The sequence below is a fragment of the Rhinatrema bivittatum genome, chromosome 10 (assembly GCF_901001135.1).
Source record: "Rhinatrema bivittatum chromosome 10, aRhiBiv1.1, whole genome shotgun sequence".
NCBI classification, from domain to species: domain Eukaryota; kingdom Metazoa; phylum Chordata; class Amphibia; order Gymnophiona; family Rhinatrematidae; genus Rhinatrema; species Rhinatrema bivittatum.
This window is the reverse complement of record NC_042624.1, coordinates 85,572,198-85,595,996: the sequence shown is the minus strand read 5'-3', so window position 1 is coordinate 85,595,996 and position 23,799 is coordinate 85,572,198. Positions and strand designations below refer to the sequence as shown.

Here is a 23,799-nt window from a genome sequence, read left to right as displayed (position 1 = left end):
TACAGTTCTCAGCGAATTACATCATTACACAATCAAAAAAGATTAATTACAAAACTTCAATGAGAAAAATATTAGGAGCAAACAGACATGACAAACACAACAAAGCAGTCAAAATGTAAGTACAGCAAGCAAAATCCATATTACACTGAGGACCTGGTTCATTAAGAGGTAGATCTTAAAGTACGCGCACGCGTACTTTTGTTCGCACAACTGGCGCAAACAAAAGTATGACGGATTTTATAAGATACACGCATAGCCACGGGTATCTTATAAAATCCGGGGTTGGCGCATGCAAGGCTGCGCAAAATCGGCAGCCTGCACGCGTCGAGCCGCACAGCCTGCCTCTCTCCGATTTCGGAGCGGCCTCGGAGGGAACTTTCCTTCCGCGTCCCCCCACCTTCTCCTCCCTTCCCCTATCTAACCCACCCCCCAGCCCTAACTAAATCCCCCCCTACCTTTGTTGTGCAAGTTACGTCTGCTCGACGCAGGCGTAACTTGTGCGTGCCACCTTGCCATCCCCGGCACAGGCCGCAGTGCCGGGGGACTCGAGACCGCCCTCCCGGCCCGTCCCCGAACCATGGCCACGCTCCCGGACCCGCCTCAGACCGCCCCCGGACACGCCCCCTCCCGCCCCTTTTACGAAGCCCCGGGACTTACGTGCGTCCTGGGGCTTTGCGCGCACCGGCGGCCTATGCAAAATAGGCACGCCGGCATGCGAGTGCCCTGCGCGCGTAAATCTGGCAGGATTTACGCGCGCAGGGCTTTTAAAATCTACCCCTAAGGGTTTTTCTACAGAAACAAAATGGGAGAAAAGCCTTAATGAATCTGGCCCTGAGGTTGCTAACAGACTATGGGTCGGATTTTCAAAAGGTTACGCGCGTGTAAAGCCCCAGGACACGCCTAAGTTCCGGGGCTTGCAAAAAGGGGCAGGGAGGGGATGGTCTGGGGCGGGGTCAGTGGTTCCTGGCACAGTGGCCATTTGCTGCTGTGTCAGAGATTGCGTGCCGGCAATCGGCCGGTGCGCACAACTTGCGCCTGCCCAGAGGCAGACCTAAAAGGTACAACACAAATTTGGGGGGGGGGGGGGGAGGGTTAGAGCAGGACTAGGAGGGGGAAAGGTTAGGGGAAGGGGTGGGAAGAACAGGTGAGAGGGAAGGGAATGGGGGAAGGCAGCGCGGCTCAGTGCAGACAAGGTGCACAACTGTGCACCCCCTTGCGCGCGCCGACCCTGGATTTTATAACTTGCCCGCTCCAGTTATAAAATTGGGTGTACGTGTGCGCGCCAGGTAGCATGCGCACATGTACGCCACACGCGCATGTTATAAAATCTACCCCTATATGTTATAAGCAAGGGAGAACAGGTGTGCTTTTAGCAGTTTTCTAAATCATAAGTGGTCATTTTCCAACTTGATTTTATCAGGTAGTTTGTCCATAGGGTGGGGGCAGCTACAGGGTCCATCAAGCCCAGTATCTTGTTTCCAGCGGCCAAACCAGGCCACAAGTACCTGACAGGATCCCAAGAGGTAGATAGATTACAAACTACTTATCCCAAGAATAAGCAGTAGATATCTGCAACTCTACCTTAATAATGGTTAATGGACATTTCCTCCAGGAACTTGTCCAAATTTTTTTTAAACGCAGCTACAACAATAGCTTTCACCACATCTTCTGGCAACAAATTCCAGAGCTTAATTATGCCTTCAGTAAAAAATATTTTCTTTTATTAGTTTTAAATGTATTATCTAGTAAATTCATTGTGTATCCCCTAGTCTTTGTACTTTCTGAAAGAGTACACAACTGATTAACGTTTACTTGTTCCATTCCACTCATTATTTTATAAACCTCTATCATAAGAACATAAGAAAATGCCATACTGGCTATACTAACTGCACTAACCACATTCTCTGGCAACAAATTCCAGAGTTTAATTGTGCGTTGAGTAAAAAAGAACTTTCTCCGATTAGTTTTAAATGTGCCACATGCTAACTTCATGGAGTGCCCCCTAGTCTTTCTACTATCCGAAAGAGTAAATAACCGATTCACATCTACCCGTTCTAGACCTCTCATGATTTTAAACACCTCTATCATATCGCCCCTCAGCTGTCTCTTCTCCAAGCTGAAAAGTCCTAACCTCTTTAGTCTTTCCTCATAGGGGAGTTGTTCCATTCCCATTATCATTTTGGTAGCCCTTCTCTGTACCTTCTCCATCGCAATTATATCTTTTTTGAGATGCGGCGACCAGAATTGTACACAGTATTCAAGATGCGGTCTCACCATGGAGCGATACAGAGGCATTATGACATTTTCCATTTTTTTTTCACCATTCCCTTTCTAATAATTCCCAACATTCTGTTTGCTTTTTTGACTGCCGCAGCACACTGAACTGACAATTTCAATGTGTTATCCACTATGACACCTAGATCTCTTTCTTGGGTTGTAGCACCTAATATGGAACCTAACATTGTGTAACTATAGCATGGGTTATTTTTCCCTATATGCATCACCTTGCACTTATCCACGTTAAATTTCATCTGCCATTTGGATGCCCAATTTTCCAGTCTCACAAGGTCTTCCTGCAAGTTATCACAATCTGCTTGTGATTTAACTACTCTGAACAATTTTGTGTCATCTGCAAATTTGATTATCTCACTCGTCGTATTTCTTTCCAGATCATTTATAAATATATTGAAAAGTAAGGGTCCCAATACCAATATCATGTCTCCCCTCAGTCCTAACCTCTTTAGCCTTTCCTCATAGGGGAATTGTTCTATCTCCTTTATCATCTTGGTCACCCTTCTGTGTACCTTGTCTAATTCTGCTATATCTTTTTTGAGATGTGGTGATCAGAACTGCACACAATACTCAAGATGAAGTCACATCATGGAGCGATACAGAGGCATTATGATATCCTGTTTTATTCTCCATTCCTTTCCTAATAATCCTTAGCATTCTATTTCATATTTTTTTATAGTCTCAAAACGCTGCTTAAACCGGTGTAAACCGGTGTGATGTGCTTCACGAACATCGGTATATTAAAAGTTCCTAAATAAATAAAATAAAATAAATAAAATAAATATTTTAATTTACTACAAACCAACAGGTAGATACTGTCCAGGAAGTTTGGATATTTAAAGATCGGTCACCTTTAACAGGAATTCATCTACTTAGGGTATGTACCCCAATTACTTTGGTTTTTCATTAATTAATACTTGTAGTAGGAGAAATTTGGTCAAAATATTATTGAGCACTAGAAATAGAAAATGCTTAGCATAATTCTGATATAACTTGTGATTCCTGGGGTGTCCTGATATATAGGATCTCATTATTGTAATGTACTGAAGACGGGAGTCTCCATGGAATTTTTATTGATAAGTTATATTTCATTGGTGAGATGTTGATTTGCACTGAAGACTATATTATTTTGAGGAGTTGGTGAGTAACAGAAACAAAACTGCAGTGCCTGCTCTGTAGGTGAGATAGGGGTTCTAATTTTGTTGTCTAGCCGGAGGCAAAATAATATTCAAAAATAGAGCAGGTCATTGCTGGCTAAGAAACAGAATGGAAAGGATTAAATCTGGAATGATATTTGAAGAATTCTGGGGATTACTCTTGATCACCTGAAGAGACAAGTTTTCAGTGTTTTGGTAGCAAAAGTTAAATAAACCCTGGCTTTGTTTTGTCATCAGAGAGTATGAGGCCTAACTAGAGTTTTGCTCTCTCAAAAGGACTATTTAATCAAGAGGAAGGGGCCTACCTGGTGGCACCTAGAGCAAAGGATATGTGTTTTATTCTCTACTCAGGTCTTCCACTTCCCTTGATCAACCAGGTCTAGGGATGTTGTAGAGACATCATTCACAGTCCTTGGGAAAGAGGAGGGAGTCCTGATCATCACACAACTGCAATAATCTCAGATGTTCCTCTGATTATAGTTGAGAATATTGTTTTGCCCATTCTAACTGAGGCAAAGAATTTGGGAGTACCGTTGAACTCTCAGCTTATCATGAGTTCTCATGTTTGCTGAGTGGCTCAAACTGCCTTTTATAAGTTGAAGATGATGAAACCACTTAAGACAGCTCCCCTATGAGGAAAGGGTGAAGAGGTTAGGGCTGTTCAGTTTGGAGAAGAGGCAGCTGAGGGGGGATATGATAGAGGTCTTTAAGATCATGAGAGGTCTTGAATGAGTAGATGTGAATCGGTTATTTACATTTTCGGATAATAGAAGGACTAGGGGGCATTCCATGAAGTTAGCAAGTAGCACATTTAAGACTAATTGGAGAAAATTATTTTTCACTCAACGCACAATAAAGCTCTGGAATTTTTTGCCAGAGGATGTGGTTAGTGCAGTTAGTGTAGCTGGGTTCAAAAAAGGTTTGGATAAATTCTTGGAGGAGAAGTCCATTAACTGCTATTAATCAAATTAACTTAGGAAATGGCCACTGCTATTAATTGCATCAGTAGCATGGGATCTTCTTGGTGTGTGGGTACTTGCCAGGTTTTTGTGGCCTGGTTTGGCCTCTGTTGGAAACAGGATGCTGGACTTGATGGACCCTTGGTCTGACCCAGTATAGCAATTTCTTATGTTCTCTCAAGAGACATGTTTAGGACCATACTTCAGGCTCTGATTTTGGGTTGGCTGGATTACTGCAGTTCCCTTGCTATGGGTTTACCTAAAGAGTTGCTGCATGCACTGCTTTGATCCAACATGCTACAACACGTATCCTTATGGAATTACGCCGAAGTGACCATATTCAACCCATATTAGGGGAATTGCATTGGCTGCCAGTGCGGTGAAGATCTAAATTTAAGATCATCACTATAGTGCATAAGCTTTTGACATCTGGTGAGAAATGTGTTTTACAAAAGAAGCTGGAATGGTGTAATTCTGGTTGTAATTTGCAATCAGCCAACAAAACATTGTTGAAGGTACCAGCAAATAAAGCTTATCATAGCAAAAGAACTAAGGTCAGGCTTTTTCATCTGTGACAACTGTCAGGTGGAATTCGCTTCCGGATCACCTTAGATCTCAAACTGATGTAAAGGATTTCAGGAAGCAGTTAAAGTCAGTATGGTTTAGGGAAGCATTTGAGTGATGGCTATGTTTTTTTATGCTTGTGTGATTTTAAGATGTTACCTTTGTGCGATTCTATGATATTGTTACAAATGATATTTTTGTAATCCGCACTGAACACTGTGAAGTGGGGGGGAGCGGAATATGTGCTTTTGAATAAATAAATAAATCAAATAAACATCTAGACCTGGATTTAGGGTACATGATTGCAGGATTTCAGAAGGCACCCAGGGGCATGGCCCCCAGAGAGGACTGTTGCTGTAGTGAGTGGGCTAGATGTATTGGGAGGGGATATAAAATAAGGTAAAAGTCCCCAGATAATTGCAAATGAAGGTTTGTGGCACCAGATCCCAGCCCTGGCTCAGACTGAGCTTGAAGCCTAAAGAAGCAGGAGGAAACCTCCAAGTCAAAACAATGAAGTGCAGAGGAATTCTGGGCTCGCTGCACCACCAATTCCTAGCTGAAGGTTTGGTATTATTCCTTTTAGTTATTCTTGTTGCCATCTAACCTGCCTACAGTAGTTTTTCTCACAAGCAATCACCCCTTGCCTTGGTACACAGTAGTAAAATAACCCGCCAGCCCAGTGGCAGCCAAGGTGCATGGACATGGATGAAACCTGGTGCACATGTACTAGTTTCTGGAGGAAGTCACTGTTTCTGGCCTTCGGCCAAAGATTGTCACTGTGATGGTTTGAACAGATGGGATTGGAGATAAAGGGGTTAAAGTGATTACAAAAAAAAATGTAGCTATAAATGATGCCACAGTTCTAGTAGTGGACGGTTTCAACTGAGCTGGAAGACCAGTGAAGCAAGAGGAAACTGCTGGGTCAACTCTCCCCCAAATCCCCCCCCAAACCAAACAAGATTTAATAAAACATTTTCTAGCTACCAGAAACTCAAACACAGATATCTTTCCCACTGGAAATACTGTCCCTTACTCCACGAAACATTTTTTAGAAGATGTACAAAAGAGCAATCTGATCATTATAACACATGAAGGCAATGGCTGGGGATGCTGCGAAGGCAGTGCTCACGGCCCCAAAAGGGGAGTGGAGGGCAGGGTGGGGGGGTCTCCTCTGTGACACAATGATGTGACAACTATCAGTCACATTCAGGTTACACGCCTACCAGTTTCGGGAGGGGGCTGCACTTTGTAGCTCTAGACAAAAAAAAACAAAACCAGAAGAATTGTCACTGCAGTGATTTGGGCTGCTTAGGAGAAGGGCTAAATCTGGGGATAATACCCTGAAGAGAGCCGCAAGTGATGGCGTACGGTGCTATAGATCCGTATAGACTGCTATTGACTGAGCTGGATGTCAAAAGGAACAGGCGGAAAGTGCTGGGTGAGAACAATAATTTAAAAAAACTAATGCTTGTCTACTAAGAAAAAAAAAAAAGCAACAATTTGTCATCAATTTTTATATCTAACAGGCCGATGCAATATCGGTGGTGCTTCAAACGGGCGCTCATGATTGAGCGCCCCGCTCCCATAATGCACGCCGATCCACCTCTCCCGGGTGCCCAATTTAATATTTAAATTGGGTGCCACAGAAAAAAGAAGGTTCTAGAGGAAATTGGGTGCCCCTAGTGCCTCCTCAGCAGCGGGCGCCCAGGAGAGATGGCTGTCAACCGGTTAGGAAAACAGACGCCCAATTTTAGAGCTCATTAATTGAGCGTCCCTTTTTCTAACCTGACCGCCGGCACTTTTTTTTTTTTTTTGGGGGGGGGGACATTTCTAATTTTTTAGTTCCTCTGACAATATCGCTACTATATTAAGTCGGAGGAAGTACAGAAAAGCAGTATTTTCTGCTTTTCTGTACACATTTTGGGCTCCTCCAAAATTAATGCCTTCTCAGGGCAGGCGTCAATTTTGGCAAATAAAAACGTGCATGTCGGGTGCACATGGTTTTTTTTTGCATCGTGGGAATAAAAGTCTCATCAATAAGCATTTACATGTAATGAGTGCTATTCTCTATGCTCGTGATTGGATGCAAGTTTTGGACGCACCAACCCCCGTTTTGCATTGGAGGTTTTGGGCGCACGTCCAAAATGCGTGTCCAATCACGCGCTGAGCTGAGCGCTGCGGCCAGCGCATGGTATTGCATTGGCCTGTTTATGTTTTATATGCACATCATCTTGGTCACACTGACATAAAGGCAATTTATAAAATATTAAAGCAAATTAAATTAAATTGGTATCTAAATGTAACCTGCTCCTTGGAGATCTCTCGGCATGCAGGGGGAACACTGCTGTCTCCAGAGCCACTTCTCTCCCAACTCACTGTCTTCCTCCACTCTCAATCCACTCAGTCCACTACAGGCCAAAGGGTGCCAGGGTTCTTTCTGGTGGAGAGGAAGATCCAACCTCCGAAGCCCTAGGCTCACAGGGGTGGGTGCCAACATATACAGTCTCTCAATTCCTTTAAGTTCTGTTCATCCACATTACTCACATTTAGGATGTCCTTGCTTTAGGACAACTCTGACTCTTAACGAAGACACTAGACACTCTGGTAGGGTGTTCAAATAAAAATCTACTTCAACCAAAATATACTTGTAGGTCCATATTCAAAGGCCAATTAGACGGATAACTGAAAGGTTATCCACCTAAATAGTAAAAATGGCATATTCAACCACTTATCCAGCTAAATTATAGCCAGATAAACAGTCTCCCCCGCCTTGCCTTCGCCTTCCTTCTCCTAGCCTGCCTGCTTGCCCTCAGACTGATTCTCAGAACTAACCATAGCCTGTTAACCCCACTACTCTTGCTTTGCCGCCTGCCTCAGACATTAGCCTTTGACCATGACTTTCCTTACCTGTCGCCTGCCCCTGACCACAACCTGACGCTCCCCACTTCCAATTGCCACCTGGGTCGAACCTCAGTCTGATACCGGCTCTGCTTTTTTGCCTCTGCCTCAGAGACTGCCGCCTAAGACCTGCCGGCTCCCAGAACCCAAAGGTTCAATCCGAAGGGAAAGGGCTAGTATCGGAGAACTGCCAGCCTCAGTCTCTGCACCGTCTGCTCCACCAGTTGGCGATGAGGACCTACGGGGCCTTCCCTGTAGGTTGCGTCAACCTTACCCCAACACAAGGATCCACAATCCTAACAGTCACCGTATGACTGTTGGCAGTTAGTGCTATTTTGGTATGGGAGGTTTACTATATTTGTAATTGTAATTCAGTTTACTCATGGCTTTCTGAGGGCCTGGCCACACCCAACATGCTTTACAACATATGAGCAGGTGTCTTTTTTTGCAGGGTTTTCTAGCTGACACTATGGCAGTGCATGTAAATATAATATACAGGTTGCTGTAAGTGATGTTTTTATCTCAGAAGACTATATTTTGAAGGTCCTTTTTTCTTGGAAAATCTCCCTTTCTGGGGCAGGGAAGTGGTTAATATGAAATTGTAAAAAATAATGGTTAATATTTAATTAAGTGCGTGGAGGGCCAGGGGAGCTGGGGATTGACTCAAGACTGTAAGGTTCACCTTGGACACCTAAAACCCTTGCACTGGCTTGAAGAGAGTAGATTGCACGCAGATCCCCACCATCCATCCATCTCTCACATCCCCGAGGACAGATTCTGGTGGGAGGCAGGGTGGTAGGGTTCCCAGGAGTGTGGCAGAGTTGTCAGCTTTATAGGAATTTCATCACTGAAGCTCTACCCACCACTTCTCTGGGAACCTTGACATCTGTGTCTGCGTTTCCTAACATTTCAAATCACTGAAAAGGCCAGGCTTCAAGTGAGATCCCTCCATCTTGCCTTGGCCTCCTCAGTGCTTTGACAATTACTGTGCCTTCGCGGGGGGAGGGGGAGGCAGCGGCAAGCATGCCCCTAACCCAGGTGATCCCTCACATAAGTAAAACAATTTGGCTTGAAATATATTAAAGGTTAAGGGGGCAGTTTTCGGACTGTTCACTTTGAGGCAAATCCTTGGTTACTTTTTTACCTGCAGACTTGGCATCACATTTCAAGGAAGCGCACACATGTTTTCCCTTTGAAAACTTGTGGACATTTGCACCTGTTTTGTTTGTGCAGGTATATTTTTATTTGGAAAAAATAACTTGTGCAGACTTAAAAATGCAATCTCTGCAGGTTATTTTCTTATCCTGCTGAGAACATGACCCCAGGAACGACTCTCTAAATGTAGGTAAAAGTACACCTGTCGTGCGACACAGCACAGTTTTCTGATGGTTAATTTATACCAGTAAAGGGGTTTTACCCTCATAAATGACTTTGGAAATCGTCCTTCCCTTGAACAGGAAAATTTGTACCTTTCCATCTGCAGCAAAGCAAAACCAGCTAACATGTACCCCATATAATGGACACAAGGAAAGAACTGGAACAAAAACCAGTTTGGTCAACTATCCCAGGGTCAAAAAGAGTTTCTTCTGCCAGATGTGCACATCTCACACTTACAGAGTCCTGTAAGATTTCACATAAGAGATTCCGTTTACATTTAGCAAACAGGTCAGAGTGCAATACACACGCTGGCTCCAGAATCACAAACAGTTACCCCCAATTATGCATAATCAGACTTCTGCAATGCAGAGATAACAATATAAGCAAATGGGCGAGAGTACACAGCTGGAGACAGCATTTAATATGGCAGCATTCTTAATAGACAAGATTTTGTGCAGCAGGTTCCACTGGATAATAAATTACCGCACAAAGAATCGTTCTCATTACCAGTTTCATAGTGGGGCAAATGACAATTGTGCTTTGTAAGATGACTGCTTTGTGATTGTTTCAGTATTTCTGAGGTGATGATGATTGTGCTTTTATATTTACTGTTTTGTACCTATTGTTTTGTGTTATTTTTTTTCTCCCTAAGAGCTATTGCTGGAATAGCAAGAAACTGAAATAAAAGGGGACTAAAAATACTAAAAAAAAACCCATACTGGATAAAGAAATAGAATGAACATCGCTCACTGCAGAAACATGAGTATTTTTTCTTTTAAATTTCTCGGCACAGCTGGAGACAGAGACTATTCTTGTCTCTATCATAAATGAACAGAATAAACAACGTTACAAAATCTGATTTTCATGTCTACTATTCCCATCTGTTCAGCAGTTGTGCTGAACTGTAAATTCACCTTCAACTGGAAGCAAATACCCAGGTCAATGGCCAGGAAGATTTAAACAGAATTAGGAATTCATAGAGAAGAAAGGCCGGAAACAAGAACTCACTCTTGTTCACTTCCTCTCTCTCTCTCCATCTCATCTCCTCTCCTTTCTCACCACCCTGTTTTATCAACACCTTCACATAGCCAGGAAACATCTGTAAAAGAAGGTGGTTTCAGGAATGCTTCTGTGCACAAAAAGGATTTTAGAATTTAGAGCACTGTTAGACCAAGTGAGAAGCTGAGGTCAATATTCAAAGCCTTTATGCAAATTATGCATATAAAAGTCAAGTTTTTAAATTTTATCCCGCCACCTGCATACATTTTTTTGCGATCAAAAATCATCCAGACAAAAAAAAAAAAAAGGGATGTCAACGGAGGCATTCTAGGAGTAGGGCTAAACATTAGCCAGTCAGCACACATATTGAGAGTGCCCCAACTAAAGCGAAGCCCACAAGTCTAATCAGAAAATAGCCAGGGCGGTGCTTCCATTAGGCAAACTAGGCAGTCGCCTAGGGCACCAAGATTTTGGGGGTGGCAAAATCTTGCCAGTGTGAGGTCTAGAAGGGTGGTGTACCACAGCCAATACCATCAAGGAAGTGAGCACTGTGCTGGAGCCACTGTCATAGGTAGTTAAGTTGGGGGAGGGGGTTGAATGACCAAAGGTGTGCCTAGGGTGGTCAAATATGCTTGCACTGGCCATGGAAGTAGCCATCATCACTATAGCTAGATTAAATTTCATGCATAACTTTATCCAAGTATATTCAGTGGCAGACTTGTATGTTATGGCCCCGGGTCCCCCACCTACCTCGAGGCTGGCCCGGGTCACTGTGGTCCCGATTCGGCCTGTCTAGGCCTCAGCCGCGGCTCTCCCTGCTCGAGGGAGACGCCGGCGTTCCTTCGCGGCGTCTCCCTCGAGCAGGGAGAGCCGCGGCTGAGGCCTAGACAGGCCGAATCGGGACCACAGCGGGGTCCCGACTCCTGGCTTCTGACCCGGCTTCGCTTCCTGACTCTGTCTTCGGCTTCCGCTCCTGGTTTTGGTTCGTCCTCTGACTTCTGGCTTTCGACCCTTAGGCGTGCACGCACGCAGGAGCTGGGGATTTAAAGGGGCCAGCACGGGAAACCACAGGACTGCCTCCAGATGACATCAGACGCTCAGCCCTACTTAAGTCCTGCAGCTAGGCTCCTTCCTTGCCTTGCAACGAGGTTCACACAATTCCTCTGCGTTGAACTCCGGTTCATTCCTGCTGATCCTTGACTCCTGGCTTCTGACCCGGCTTTGCTTCCTGACTCTGTCTTCGGCTTCCGCTCCTGGTTTTTGTTCGTCCTCTGACTTCTGGCTTTCGACCCGGCTCCGTCCCATGACTCCGTCTTCAGCTTTTGTCCCTGGCTTTGGTTTGGATATCTGACTTCTAGCTTCTGACCCGGCTTCGCTTTTGGTCTCCGACTTCGGCTTCTTCCACCACCTCAGGTATCCGGTACTTGCTGGCCCAGAGGATTCTCCTAAGTTCCAGCGGCTCGGGATCTCACGGGCTCCTCCCGGGGGAGCCGCGGGCTTCCGAGAGTGAAGACTCTTCAGCTACCTGGGTCCAGCCGTCCATCTCTTTGGCCATAGCCCGGATCCTTGGTTGCATAGGGTCCCACCTAGGTCCAAGAGGTTCGGGTCCCTACGGGCTCCTCCTGGGGGGATCTCGGACTTCCAGTGGCAAAGCCTCTTCCGAGTCCCCTCTGTGCCGCCTCCCGGCTGTGACGCTCGCTGTGGGCCTCCACAGCATACCACCAACTGTCTCAGCCGGCCCTAGGGTCCACAACTGTAGCATTGTATGTATAACTCCCACAGCATATCCTCAAAAAGTTATGCATGTAACTTTCCCCCAGATATTTTTGCTGCTCATTAGCTTACTGAATATTAATAGTTTAATTGTTGCAGCCCTTTTTCAGATAAGATGTGTGCCATCATGTTATTTGTGTGGTAGGCCCCAACTATATAAAACTGTAGACCCATTTATTTGTCTATCTGTGTTATTTTGCACTGTGAACTTGATTTTTAGATTAAAAGGGATGATAAATTACTGCTCCACACTGGCAATAACTGAAAAGTATTTGGCTATTTTGGCTGCCTTCTCTTGGTCATGGTTCTGCTTTACTCATTCTCCTAGTTAAGATTCTTAGTTCCGGGTGCAAGAAGGGTTTTCTCCCATTTTGTATTTATGGGGAAAATGCTTAGTAAAGAGGTCCCTTAGCTGGAAAATAGAAGCAATGTCCTATCTGGCCTCTGCTATGCACCTTTGGAGAGAGAATGCTGAGACAGTCCTTTGTAAGTCCTGTGCCGGGTGCAGAGTGTGACCAGAGCAAGCATAGGGTGCATGGTTGGCAAGTTTGCTCACCAGGGTATCAGGCTAATGAGAAATGCTTTTCAACTGAAGAAGGTGTTAAAATGAGCATGCCTACAGCTTATACAGATGATAAGGCAGGAACTACTGAAAGCCATTCAGGTTGTTCCTTGCCAGCCAAGCAGCTCAGAATTCCAGAGACTATTATGTTTAAAATTCATATTTTAGTTCTCTTCATAATGCCTATTACTGCACTCATGATATGTATTCTGTGTGTTATAATGCTCTGGAATAACTGGGGTGGAATCCATTCCCAATACCAGAAGTAACGCACCCAGTAAGAAATGTTATAACATTCATTCATGAAACAAAGGTTGTCCAGTGTTGCTTAAGGAATAAAATGAATATTCTGCTGGCATTTTCAGTTCTGGTCAATAAATGCAAATTAGATGGGTGCTTAAGAGGAATATTTCCAAGTGAATGCATATGCACCTAGCATACTCCACCAACTCAAATGACTCACTTAATTATGCCTTCTAGATAGGTTTTTTTTCCTGTCATCCTCCACTGTGTTTCAAGTAAACAACATGGAAGTTTCCAAATGTTAAGCATTTCTACAAGACATGAATACTTAAAAAAAAAAAAAAGAGATAAATACACTGTAGAACAATCTCTAACATGCACACCTCTGAAGTTAAGTATGTGCCTCTGGAAAATAATTAAGTCCGTTTACTATGCAAACAAACAAGAAATGAATCAAAGAGCAATTCGTACAAAGGCTTTTTTTTTTCTAAAAACAATTTTGGTCTGTAATCACAAGCAGCTTGGGAATTTCTCTACCATGTTTGGGTGTGCACTGACATTACCCTTGTTTCCCCAACAGCTGGGGCATTATGCCTGGAGTTCATGGGAATGCTCTGAAGTATAAACAGACACTCTCCATGTCTGCCCCGCTCCTTCCATTGCTCTCAACCTGCCACACCTTTTTCATGCACAACATCACAGAGCATTCTCATCTAGTCAAAGTAAAAAATCTTCCATAGTTACATACACAGGGAAAACTCTGCAGTGGAATTTAATGTGGAAATTCATAAAATGGAAACAGTTTATTACAAAATATCAAATCTCTAGGCACCAATGCATAAAATAAACTTCTCAAATATTGCTTAGATATTAAAGTTCCAAGAGACTTTCCATGATTAAAGAAGAGGGTAACCAGAGCATTAAAGCTAATTGCTGAAGTGATAGAGGACATTATTCCACATGCTGCAGACTCCTCTATTGTTTGCTAGTACATGCTACGTTTTACTGTACCTCTTTCCTTCTGCTCGGTGCCCCAGGTCTAGTGATCAGAGCCGTTTCCTCACACACCACCGCCACATCTTCCACAAACGGGCAGTCTGGGAGGCTCTCGTCCCCCGGCAGCTCTATCACCTGCAGCCCCAGTTTGTTCTTGAGCACCCCAATGTACAGTTCGTGCTCCCTCTGGGCCCGGGCAAGGTCCAGCTCTTTCCCTTTCTCCTGCCTCAGGGCCAGCTGACCCAGGGAATTGGGTATGGCCCGGACTATGGCATGGGTGCACTTGCCAAAGCTTGATATGGTCAGCCCAGCCATGGTACGAGAGGGGTATGATTCTGCGTGGCAAAGCTGAAGAAGCCTTTTCAGTTAAAGCTGCAGCAAAGGCACTGACTGACTGACACGCTAGATTGTGGCTATATCTCCTGTGCAGCCAGAAGAGAGGAGTCAGGGCTGCTTTTCTGTCAGGCAGTGCTCTAGATGTAAGCCAGCTCCTACAGCAAAGATGTAAGTCATTTTCTGATTGGCTATGTTACGTGGCTCCTGATTGGGCATGGTGCAGTTCTTCCTGACTGGCCGGTTTTCTTTTCCTAGTGCCCTCTCTCCCCTGTCAGCTAACGTGGAATGCACTGCTGACTTTTACAGATGCAATTCCCCTGCCAAACATACATCTCTCGGCCATTAAATGCCAAGTGTGTCCAAGAGCCTTCCCTATCAGATTACCAGATATTTATATATAACAGATTAGAGACTGATAACATATCAACTGTGCTTCTTTCCTGAATGGACTTTAAAAAGCTGGTTTCACAATAAAGCTCTTATTTTTAGCTGTGTTGACCAAAGCAGGCGTTTTGTTTGCTTCCTTGTAAATACTTAACCAACTTAAACAGTTTTGAGGCAGGAGTGTGGAACAGCAGTGCTGGATATGGAGCAGCTTGCATACAAAAAATGTTTTCATTAAATGTATAAAATACCATATTAAGGATCAAAGCATCCTTATACTCTAAATTTGCCCCCATCCTTTCCCGCAAAAGACAAAGCAGAGTAGCTTAGGAAGCATAATAGTTGGATTTTGGGTGTTTTCTTTATAAGTTCCTTGGAGAAGATTGTAGAAAGGAATGGTTAGCACTACAGTATTACTGGGAAGCTTTCCTGTAAGTTTTTATCTCCGCTATAACACCTTTCTGCTTGACTGCAGTTTTTTTTTAAACAAATGTTTATTAAGAGAAAGACAAACTGGAACAAAGGTCAAGCGCCGAGTGATTCGGTATCTAAGGCAGTCTAATGGCTTAGTCCTGGTTTTTGCTCCCAGTGCATTGTGGTATTTGCAGTCCAGCTTCTGCCATTCGAGATCTGCACCACAGGTCTCAAATGTTTCAGGAAGGCGTTTTAAGAAGCCATGCCTGGACCAAAGTTTCCTAGAGTTGACCCCAAAGCAGTACCCAGTGAGTTTTCTTATGGGTTTCTATCTATAAGGGCAATTTCTCCATCGTGCCAGGAGGCTGGGATTAGTAATCTAGACATCAAATTCCTTCCAAAGCTCCATAAACACGCTGGCAGCAGGAGCAGGTAGGCAGAACAACTATAATAAATACAGTAAATAAAACCATTAAAAACAAAATGTTAGTATTATGCCCTCTGAGAACCCCACACCCCTGACTTTTCCTTCCAGGGCAATTTACAGTAGATGGATACTTTAAGTATATCAGCCAAGGTTCTTCTCAGCAACAGTGCTGACATATTTTAAAGGCCATTTTTCAGAAACTGTTAAGGTCTGTGGGTCGTTTTTACCTGCAGACTTTACATCGAGTTTTCAAAGGGAACTTTTCTTTTCGAAATCAGGGATAAGTATGCGTATGGATCTGCTTCTACTATTTCAGCACAAACTTTTTAAAACTTAAAAGAATGGGGGATAGATGCCAATCCCACCCCCAATTCCGCTGCTGCATGCGTGTTTAAATTTACACGCGTGCCCGCTGAATGCATGTCAATGTACACACATGCAGGCAGGGTGATTTTCAAAGACACCGGTTCTATGAGTAAGGCACTGCTTTACGTGCAGAAAACACCTTTGAAAATTGCCTCTCTACCCCCCCTTTCTCCCGTCCCAGGCGTAACAGTTCTCATGCTTAAACTCTACACGAAAATAAAGAGAACGATCAATAGCAAGCCCCTTGAACTTATTGTATAATATTGTCTGGCAGAGGGTGATGTTCACTCCTCTCGCCACCACAACAACCACTAAACACACACAGGCTAACCTATACTCATACACACTCGCTCAGGTACACGCTAACACAAACTCTCACACATTCTGATACCCAAAAATCCACTCATACATGCACCAGCACACGCAAAGCAAGATTCATACTAATATACACTCTCAAACATACAATCATACACCCTCTCACATATGGACACACACGGACACTGATACAAACAAGCACATACACACACTCATAAAACATACATATACAGTCTATGTACGCACACTCACTGAAAATCTTACACACATACACTACTTCTGCCAGCAATCTGCTGGGTTACACACACACACACATACAGTCACACTCACCAATATTCATACACACACAGGCTATTTCGGCCAGCAATGTGCCGTGTCTCCCCCAGGTGTCATTTTCCCCTCCCTGTCTTTCTGCAATAATATTCCATGCCTAGTACAGGGGTGGGCAGTTCCAGTCCTCGAGGGCCACAAACCAGTCTGGTTTTCAGGATATCCCTAATGAATATGTATGAGAGAGATTTGCATGCACTCTGCCTCCATTGTATGCAAATCTCTCTCATAAATATTCATTAGGGATATCCTGAAAACCAGACTGGTTTGTGGCCCTCGAGGACCGGAACTGCCCACCTGGCCTACTGCCTTCTGCAATAATATTCCATGGAACACCATGCCATCTGAATTACGCCAAGAACTTTGTCACAAAAAATTTAAACAAAACCTCAAAACCTGGTTATTTAAAAAAGCCTACTATTAATGAACTAAATCTTATACTACTCTTCCTAATTTCCACAGTTTCTCATTTATTGTTTATATTCTATTAATACAAAGTTATACATGGTATTGTATTCGTTCAGTTACTAAGTTATATTGTAAAGCGCAATGCTGAATTACTGTTTGAATGTAAACCGAGGTGATGTTACTTACGTACTCCGGTATAAAAAAATCTATAAAATAAATAAAAATAAATGCTGAAACAAAGGTTTATCTTCCCTTCATGTGTCATCACAGGGAACGTGTCTCATTCTTTACTCCAGTCCAGGTTTTCCATAAAGAGATGTTGTTTTCATTCCATGCCCCCCCCCCCCCCCCCCCCCCCCCCCCCCCGCAAGTATATCATCGACAGCAATTCTCGGCCCCACCTCAGCTCATTTACTCCTTCCTCCAAGCATCTCGATGACATCAAAGGAGTCTAACTTGTATTCTTGTCTTCACCATGCTAAGGCACTGGATCTATGAAGGATACTTCCCAACAGCATCACAGACATCTCCAGTGGTTGCATTAATGGCCTAGATATAAAGTACAAAACATATAAGTCATCTGCAATCCCCCTCTTCTGCAGCTTCCAGAATGCAGGGGCCACACAGAGTCCCCAGGGCCAATCTAGCTTCCCGGACCTCTACCATGACAGTTGGCCACTGGGGTGCCGGGGTTCCACCAGCGGGGAGGAGGACAAGGGGGAAATCAATGCCACTCTCTCCAGCCCCTCCCACACGTTGCATGCGATCTTTCTCACGATAGTACTTGCTCCAGTAGATCTCAGCAGGCTTGCTCGCAACCTCAGAAAAAATAGGCAGGATGCTTGAAGTGCGGCTCAAATAAAACATTTACTGAAACTTGGAAGATATTAATACAAAAAGTAAAAATAACACAAAAAAAACCCCAAACTAAAAATTGCTTGATACAGATGAAATGAAACTTTAAGTGCCTTAGTCTCTCTCTCTCTCTCTCTCCACTCTGAGACAATGTCTCTGCCTGGTGACAGGAAAGAAGGAAAAACTCTCCCTTACAAAAAAGTGTAGGAAAGTGGGGGTAAATATTTCCTCCCATCCAAGAATAAAGGAAACTTCTCCAAAACAGTTCTTACTTCTGGGCTACTACAGTTCCCAATGTAACTGGGCACAGGGCAAAGCCCTCAGGCAAAGCCCTAAGGCAGAGGTATTTGCCCACTTGAGCTAGGAGCAGGTCAAAAACCCAAACCATCTCTTTCAAAACGCAAAACTATCTTCTCTTTTTTGCCCAAGGCAGTACCCTCTTAGTCCATGAGGGCTCTAGCAAGGCTACTGTTCCAGTTCTGCAGGCTGTGGATCCACGGATCTACCAGAAAAAACCCCCTCTCCTCCATCTCCAAAACCAAAACTACAACCAATCACCCACGGCACATGCTCAACCCAGGTTGTACAGGGGGGCTTGACCAATCCCAGTTCCCAAGGTGGGGCAAAATCATAGAGATGGTCCACAAAGTGCCAAACCTCTCCCTAAAGATGGGAAAGTTAGAGGTAAAGCAACAAAATACCCCTTACACATAGATAAAAGAGCTCCTCTGTTAAAAATGCTTCTTTGCTTTGTAATTTTCAAGCTTTAAAATGCCTGTGCTTTAATCATAGGTCCCAAACTTTTTGTGTTTCTAAGACTTCACCTAAGATGACACCTAAACTTATCTTTCAGTCATGTCACTTCTCTAAATTCCCTGACACAAGCTATGTCTGAATAACGTTCTTCGGGTGAGAACAAATGTGCATATCTCTTAATATCTTTGGCGTCTTCATGCTCATTTACTCCACCACAGCCATATCTTAACGGGCCTTCAAATAGCATTTATAACAGAGGATTTCTTTACGTATGGCTTGTGAGTGTAATCTTTCTATGGTATTGGACTCTTTGTTATGGTACTAAAATATGTTTTAGTTCAGAAACAAAGATGGCGGGTCCAGAGACCAATGCATAATAACCGCATGGAAGCGATGAAGCCGAATCGCTCTGAAAAAAGGTTACTAAGACAGCTTATTGCTCCTTTGAGCCTTATGATTGTCTGAATAAGACACTATTAAGGAAGAAGGGAAAACGAAACACAAATCGTGTCCGGCTCAGCATGGGCCTTTGTATACGGCTCTTTCAATGGACCTTTGGAGCAAAAATTGAAACGATAAGTCATCATTTTTTCAATTAATGCAAGGATATTTTATATGCAAAAAATTACAATGTTTTAGAAAACTATAATTAAAAGTTAGAGCCATAAGTTTGTTGTTTTGTTTTAAATTATTATTGGTATGTTTAGTGTAAAATATTTTATTAAACAGAAACAATTTGGTAAACAAAAAAATAACCTGAGATGCAGTATTTCTTACACATCCCCGGTCTCATGCACACAATTCAAGATATAACACCATCCCCCGGTAAACCCCCCAGTGTCTCCTGCTCCCCCACCCAACCCCACAGTCATCATCCGCCAAGTGATCCAGCAGAGTATCCACGAGCAGAAAGTGCCAGCAATCCACTGTCAGTGGTTAAGTACCAGGCTTACAATTCAGAACACTGGATAACCGCTACTAAGTGAACCGTAGTGAGCTTGTTATTCTTCTGATGGTCACATCCTTTGTAGTTTTTTCTTCACTTTGGTGTTATTGTAGAGCACTGTTTGATTATATGCCATTGAATATTAGGGTTCTTCACTTTTTGTTACTGAAACATAACACAGAACAAGGTGGAAGGAGTGGCCTATTTTTATTTTTTTTATTTTAGATTTATATTCTGCTTTTTGCAGCACTTCAAAGTGGATTACATTCAGGTACTGTAGGTCTTTCCCAATCCCCAGAGGGCTTACAATCTAACGCCTGGATTTATCAAAATGTGATAAGTATCGAATGCAATAGCAAAAGGGGTGTGGTTTATGCTAATATACAGTTTATCACATTTTGTGCTAATTACCTATACAAAGAGCTAAGTTAGTGCAAATTGTGATGACCTGATGTATTTCCTGCATTCAACCACTAGAGAGAGAGAGAGAGAGAGAGAGAGAGAGAGAGAGAGAGAGAGAGAGAGAGAGAGAGAGAGAGAGAGAGAGAGAGAGAGAGAGAGAGAGACTAGTCATAATGTCTTCTCCCTAGATAGGTATTTGTATCCCTATGGAACCCTCGGAGTGAGGAAACCCTCGGAGTGAGGAAATATGTGCAATGTTCTCTCAACCTAGCTTGATGGATTCTCCATCTGGGTAACATCAAGCTAGGTTGAGAGAACATTGCACAAATATCATCTTTGAGTGAGTTTCCTCACTCCGAGGATCATCAAATGTTCACAAGAGAGCACTGTTCTGTTCGTAGGTCTGACATTAAATGTCAAAGTGGCCCCTAACCCCCTACACCAATATCTAAACCTCACCTTGAGTTAGTAGGTGGGCCTCCCATAGAGATATACATACCTATCTAGGGTCAGGGCATTACAGCTAGGCAGTGTCTCTCTCTCCATACGATATGGTGCTATCGCATGCATTAAAGGTGTTTTCGCATGCAATAAGCCCTTAATGCATGCAAAAATGCCTTAGTGCATTTTGATAAATGAGGGGGTTATTTTGCCCCTGAGGCAGCTCTCGACTAAAGAGCAAAACTCGGCAAGAGTCAGGCAAATTCAATAAAGGGCTTTTTCCATTATCCGATTCTAGTTATCTTTATTATTAAGCAATTGGATACATTTTCTAAGCATGTCCTGCACCTTCTACTTCACAATCTTACTTGTCAATATTGCGGATTACAAAAAACATACATAATAAAATAACATACAATTCATAAAATCAAATCAACACAATTATCTATAAATTAAAAATAAAACTCAGATAAATACCGAAATAATTATATTTACATATTAAAAGCTTGAGAAAATAGGTACACCTTCAACGTTTTTCTAAATCTCAAATAATCTGGCAGGCTATGAATCTCAAAAGATAAGGAATTCCACAGTGAAGTCCACATATAGAAAAAGCTTTAGTTTTAGTTGTGATTGGTTTACCACTGAGGGCACACAACCCTTTGCATCAGACGAATTGGACTCTGTTCTTGAAAGCTCATGCTTCAATAAATTGGTTAGTCTATAAAGTGCCACCTGCCTCATCACTTTTTCCTGGATTATAACTCCTAATATGGAATCTAGCATCATTTAACTATAATGTGGGTTATTTCTCCCCATGTGCATCACTTTGCATTTGTCCAAATTAAATTTTGTCTGCCATTTGGATGCCAAGACTCCCAGTCTTGTAAGATCTTCCTGCAATTTCTTACAATCCATTTGTTATTTCACTACTCAGAATAATTTTGTGTCATCTACAAATTGTATCACCTCACTCATCATTCTCTTTTCCAGATGATTTATAAATACATTATAAAGCACCAGTCCCAGTACAGATCCCTGAGCCATCTTTCTCCACTGAGAAAACTGACCATTTATTCCTACTCTCTGTTTTCTACTTTTTAAATAGTTTGTAATTCACAATAGGTCATTGCCTCCTATCCCATGACTTTTTATTTTTCTCAGGAGTTTCTCATGGGAGTCTTTGTCAAACACCTTCTGGAAATCCAAATACATTATATCCACTGGATCACCATTATCCACATGTTTATAAACCCCTTCAAAAAAATGTAGCAGATTGGTGAGGCAAGACTTCCCTTGTGTAAATCCATGCTGGCTGGATCCTATTAAACAATGCCTTTCTATGTGTTCTGTCATTTTATTCTTGAGAATAGTTTCTACAATTTTTCTCAGCACTGAAGTCAGTCTATAGTTTCCCAGATTGCCCCTGGAATCCTTATTAAAGAGTGATGTCACATTGGCAGCCCTCCAATCTTCAGGTACAATAGATGATTTTAATGAAAGGTTACAAATTACTAGTAATAGATCTGCAATTTCATTTTTTAGTTCTTTCAGAACTCTGAGGTATAAACCATCTGGTCCAGGCAATTTGCTATTCTTTAGTTTGTCAATCTGCCATATCACATCATCCAGGTTCACCATGATTTCTTCCAGTTCTTCTCAATCATCACTATTAAATACTGTTTCTGGCACAGGTATCTCCCCAACATCCTCTTCAATGAATACCGAAGGAAAGAATTCATTTAGTTTTTCCGCTAAGGCCATGTCTTCCCTAAGTGCTCCTTTAACCCCTCAATCATCATCGATTTATTGGTTACTGGCTGAACAGATCACACACGTATGTGCACTAGGTCTGTTTCATACAGAATTTCTCTTTGATGTCTCTGTTTTTGGGCTCAAATCTCTGCTTACAGTTTGACTTCCCTGTTTCCCAATCTCAGGAAGCAGTCATTCAGGAGTCTGATACTAGGACACGGCCAGAGAAAGACAATTACAACAACAAAAAAAAGAAAACTATAGGAAAAAAAAAGAACATTTTTTAAAAATACAACAATATTTGAAAGCTGTGGAGATGCCAAAATACTGCAGAATTTACAGTGTTAAGTCAATCACAATTTTTCAGGAGTCCCAAACACTGCATGTATATGATAATACTTCAGAGGTCAGGGCTTTTTAATTTTGTTTATGGATTTGGAGGACTCTCGGTTTTTCTGAATTATCTGTTTTCTGCACTCACACAAGGGAGAGACTCCAGCAGAACATCATCTAAAAGCAGCAAATGGAAATGACACTAGGATCAGTGCAAAGGTATTAGGTGCCCTAGGCGAAACTTCAGCCTTCTGCCACCCCATCTCCTCATCATACATATATGTTTGGCAGCTCCAACACAACATCCCTGCTCGCTCTCTCTCCCCTTCCGCATCATTCTCCCCTCTCTCTCATCCCTTGCACAGTATACCCCTCTCTCTTCTCTAATCCAACAGCAGTAGCATCCATCCCCCTCTTTCTCTCTCTCCCTACCAAGTTATAACCTCTTCCCCCAGCCCCCGCAGCATCCTCTTCCTCCTCTCCTTTCTCCAGGTCCCTTGTATCCTCCTCGCTGTCTTCCCCTACCTTGCAGGATATCTCACTTCTTGCACAGTATCCCCATCTTTTCTCCTCCTTTTACAGGGGCTCTGGCACAGCACTCCCTCCTTTAGTGGCTACAGCTTCAGCACAGCCTCCCCTACTCGCGCCCCACCATCTGCACAGCATTTCCCTTCTCCATGCCCAGTTGCAACAACTATCCCTCTGTCTCTCCTCTCTTCCACCCTCGCATCAGCATCCTCTTTCTTTTCCCTACCGCACTCTAGATCTCCTGCATCCTTCTATTTATGCCTCTTTACTTCCACCTTCTGCTCAGAATTCTCCTCTCCTCTCTTCATAGCCCCACCACTTGGAAACGTATTACCCTCTCTATTCCCTTCAGTCAGTGGCAGAATCTCTGGCTCTCTCTTCCTCAATCCATCCTTTACACATAGCAAACCCCTCTCTGCCCTGCCTCCAGTCCCCAGAGCAGCAGCCAGATTCCCCTCACCCCTCCAATTCCTACAATAGCATTCAGACTAACTTCTCCCCCTCCAGGCCCCATAGCAGCATTCAGATTCCCCTCTCTCCTCCTCCAAACCCCACAGCAGCATTCAGATTTCCCTTTTTTTCCCTCATCCCTATAAAAGCACCCTCTTCTCTCTTCTTACCTCCTGCAGCAGCAATTCTCTTCCTCCAGCCCCAGCAGAACTCATCCATTCCCCACCCCTCTCTCTCCCTGCCTCCTACTAATGATATTGTGGGCTTTGGCACAAACAAGCTGTGCTGCACTGCACTGCACCATTCCCCTCTCTCTGTCTCTCCTGGGATGTCCAGACACTATTCCCCTCTCTCTCTGTCTCTCCTGGGATGTCCAGACACAGTGGCGGAGTGGCAATGGCTCCAGCTTCTAGAAGCCAGCCCTCCTTGTGCCATGCAGGCCAGCTTGAGGCTTCTGCAAAGTGTGCAGACAGCCTGCAAGATATGTGCAACTCCTGCGCACGTCTGCTACATGCTGTCACATGGCTCAATTC

General features: G+C 43.4%; 1 protein-coding gene across 3 annotated transcripts in view; it reads right to left on the bottom strand.

The window, feature by feature from the left end:
- The window catches only part of DDAH1 (dimethylarginine dimethylaminohydrolase 1), a 232,137-nt gene that overhangs the window by 168,032 nt on the left and 40,306 nt on the right, over positions 1–23,799 (bottom strand). Inside the window, exon 1 of one of the 3 annotated variants that reach the window (XM_029617953.1) lies at positions 13,836–14,339. The exons of the other annotated variants lie outside the window; for them this stretch is intronic. Within the exon in view, the coding sequence (XP_029473813.1) occupies positions 13,836–14,135 (300 nt within the window). The 5' untranslated portion in view covers positions 14,136–14,339. Of the gene's footprint in view, positions 1–13,835; positions 14,340–23,799 lie in introns of those variants that run through there. 3 annotated transcript variants of the gene reach the window in all.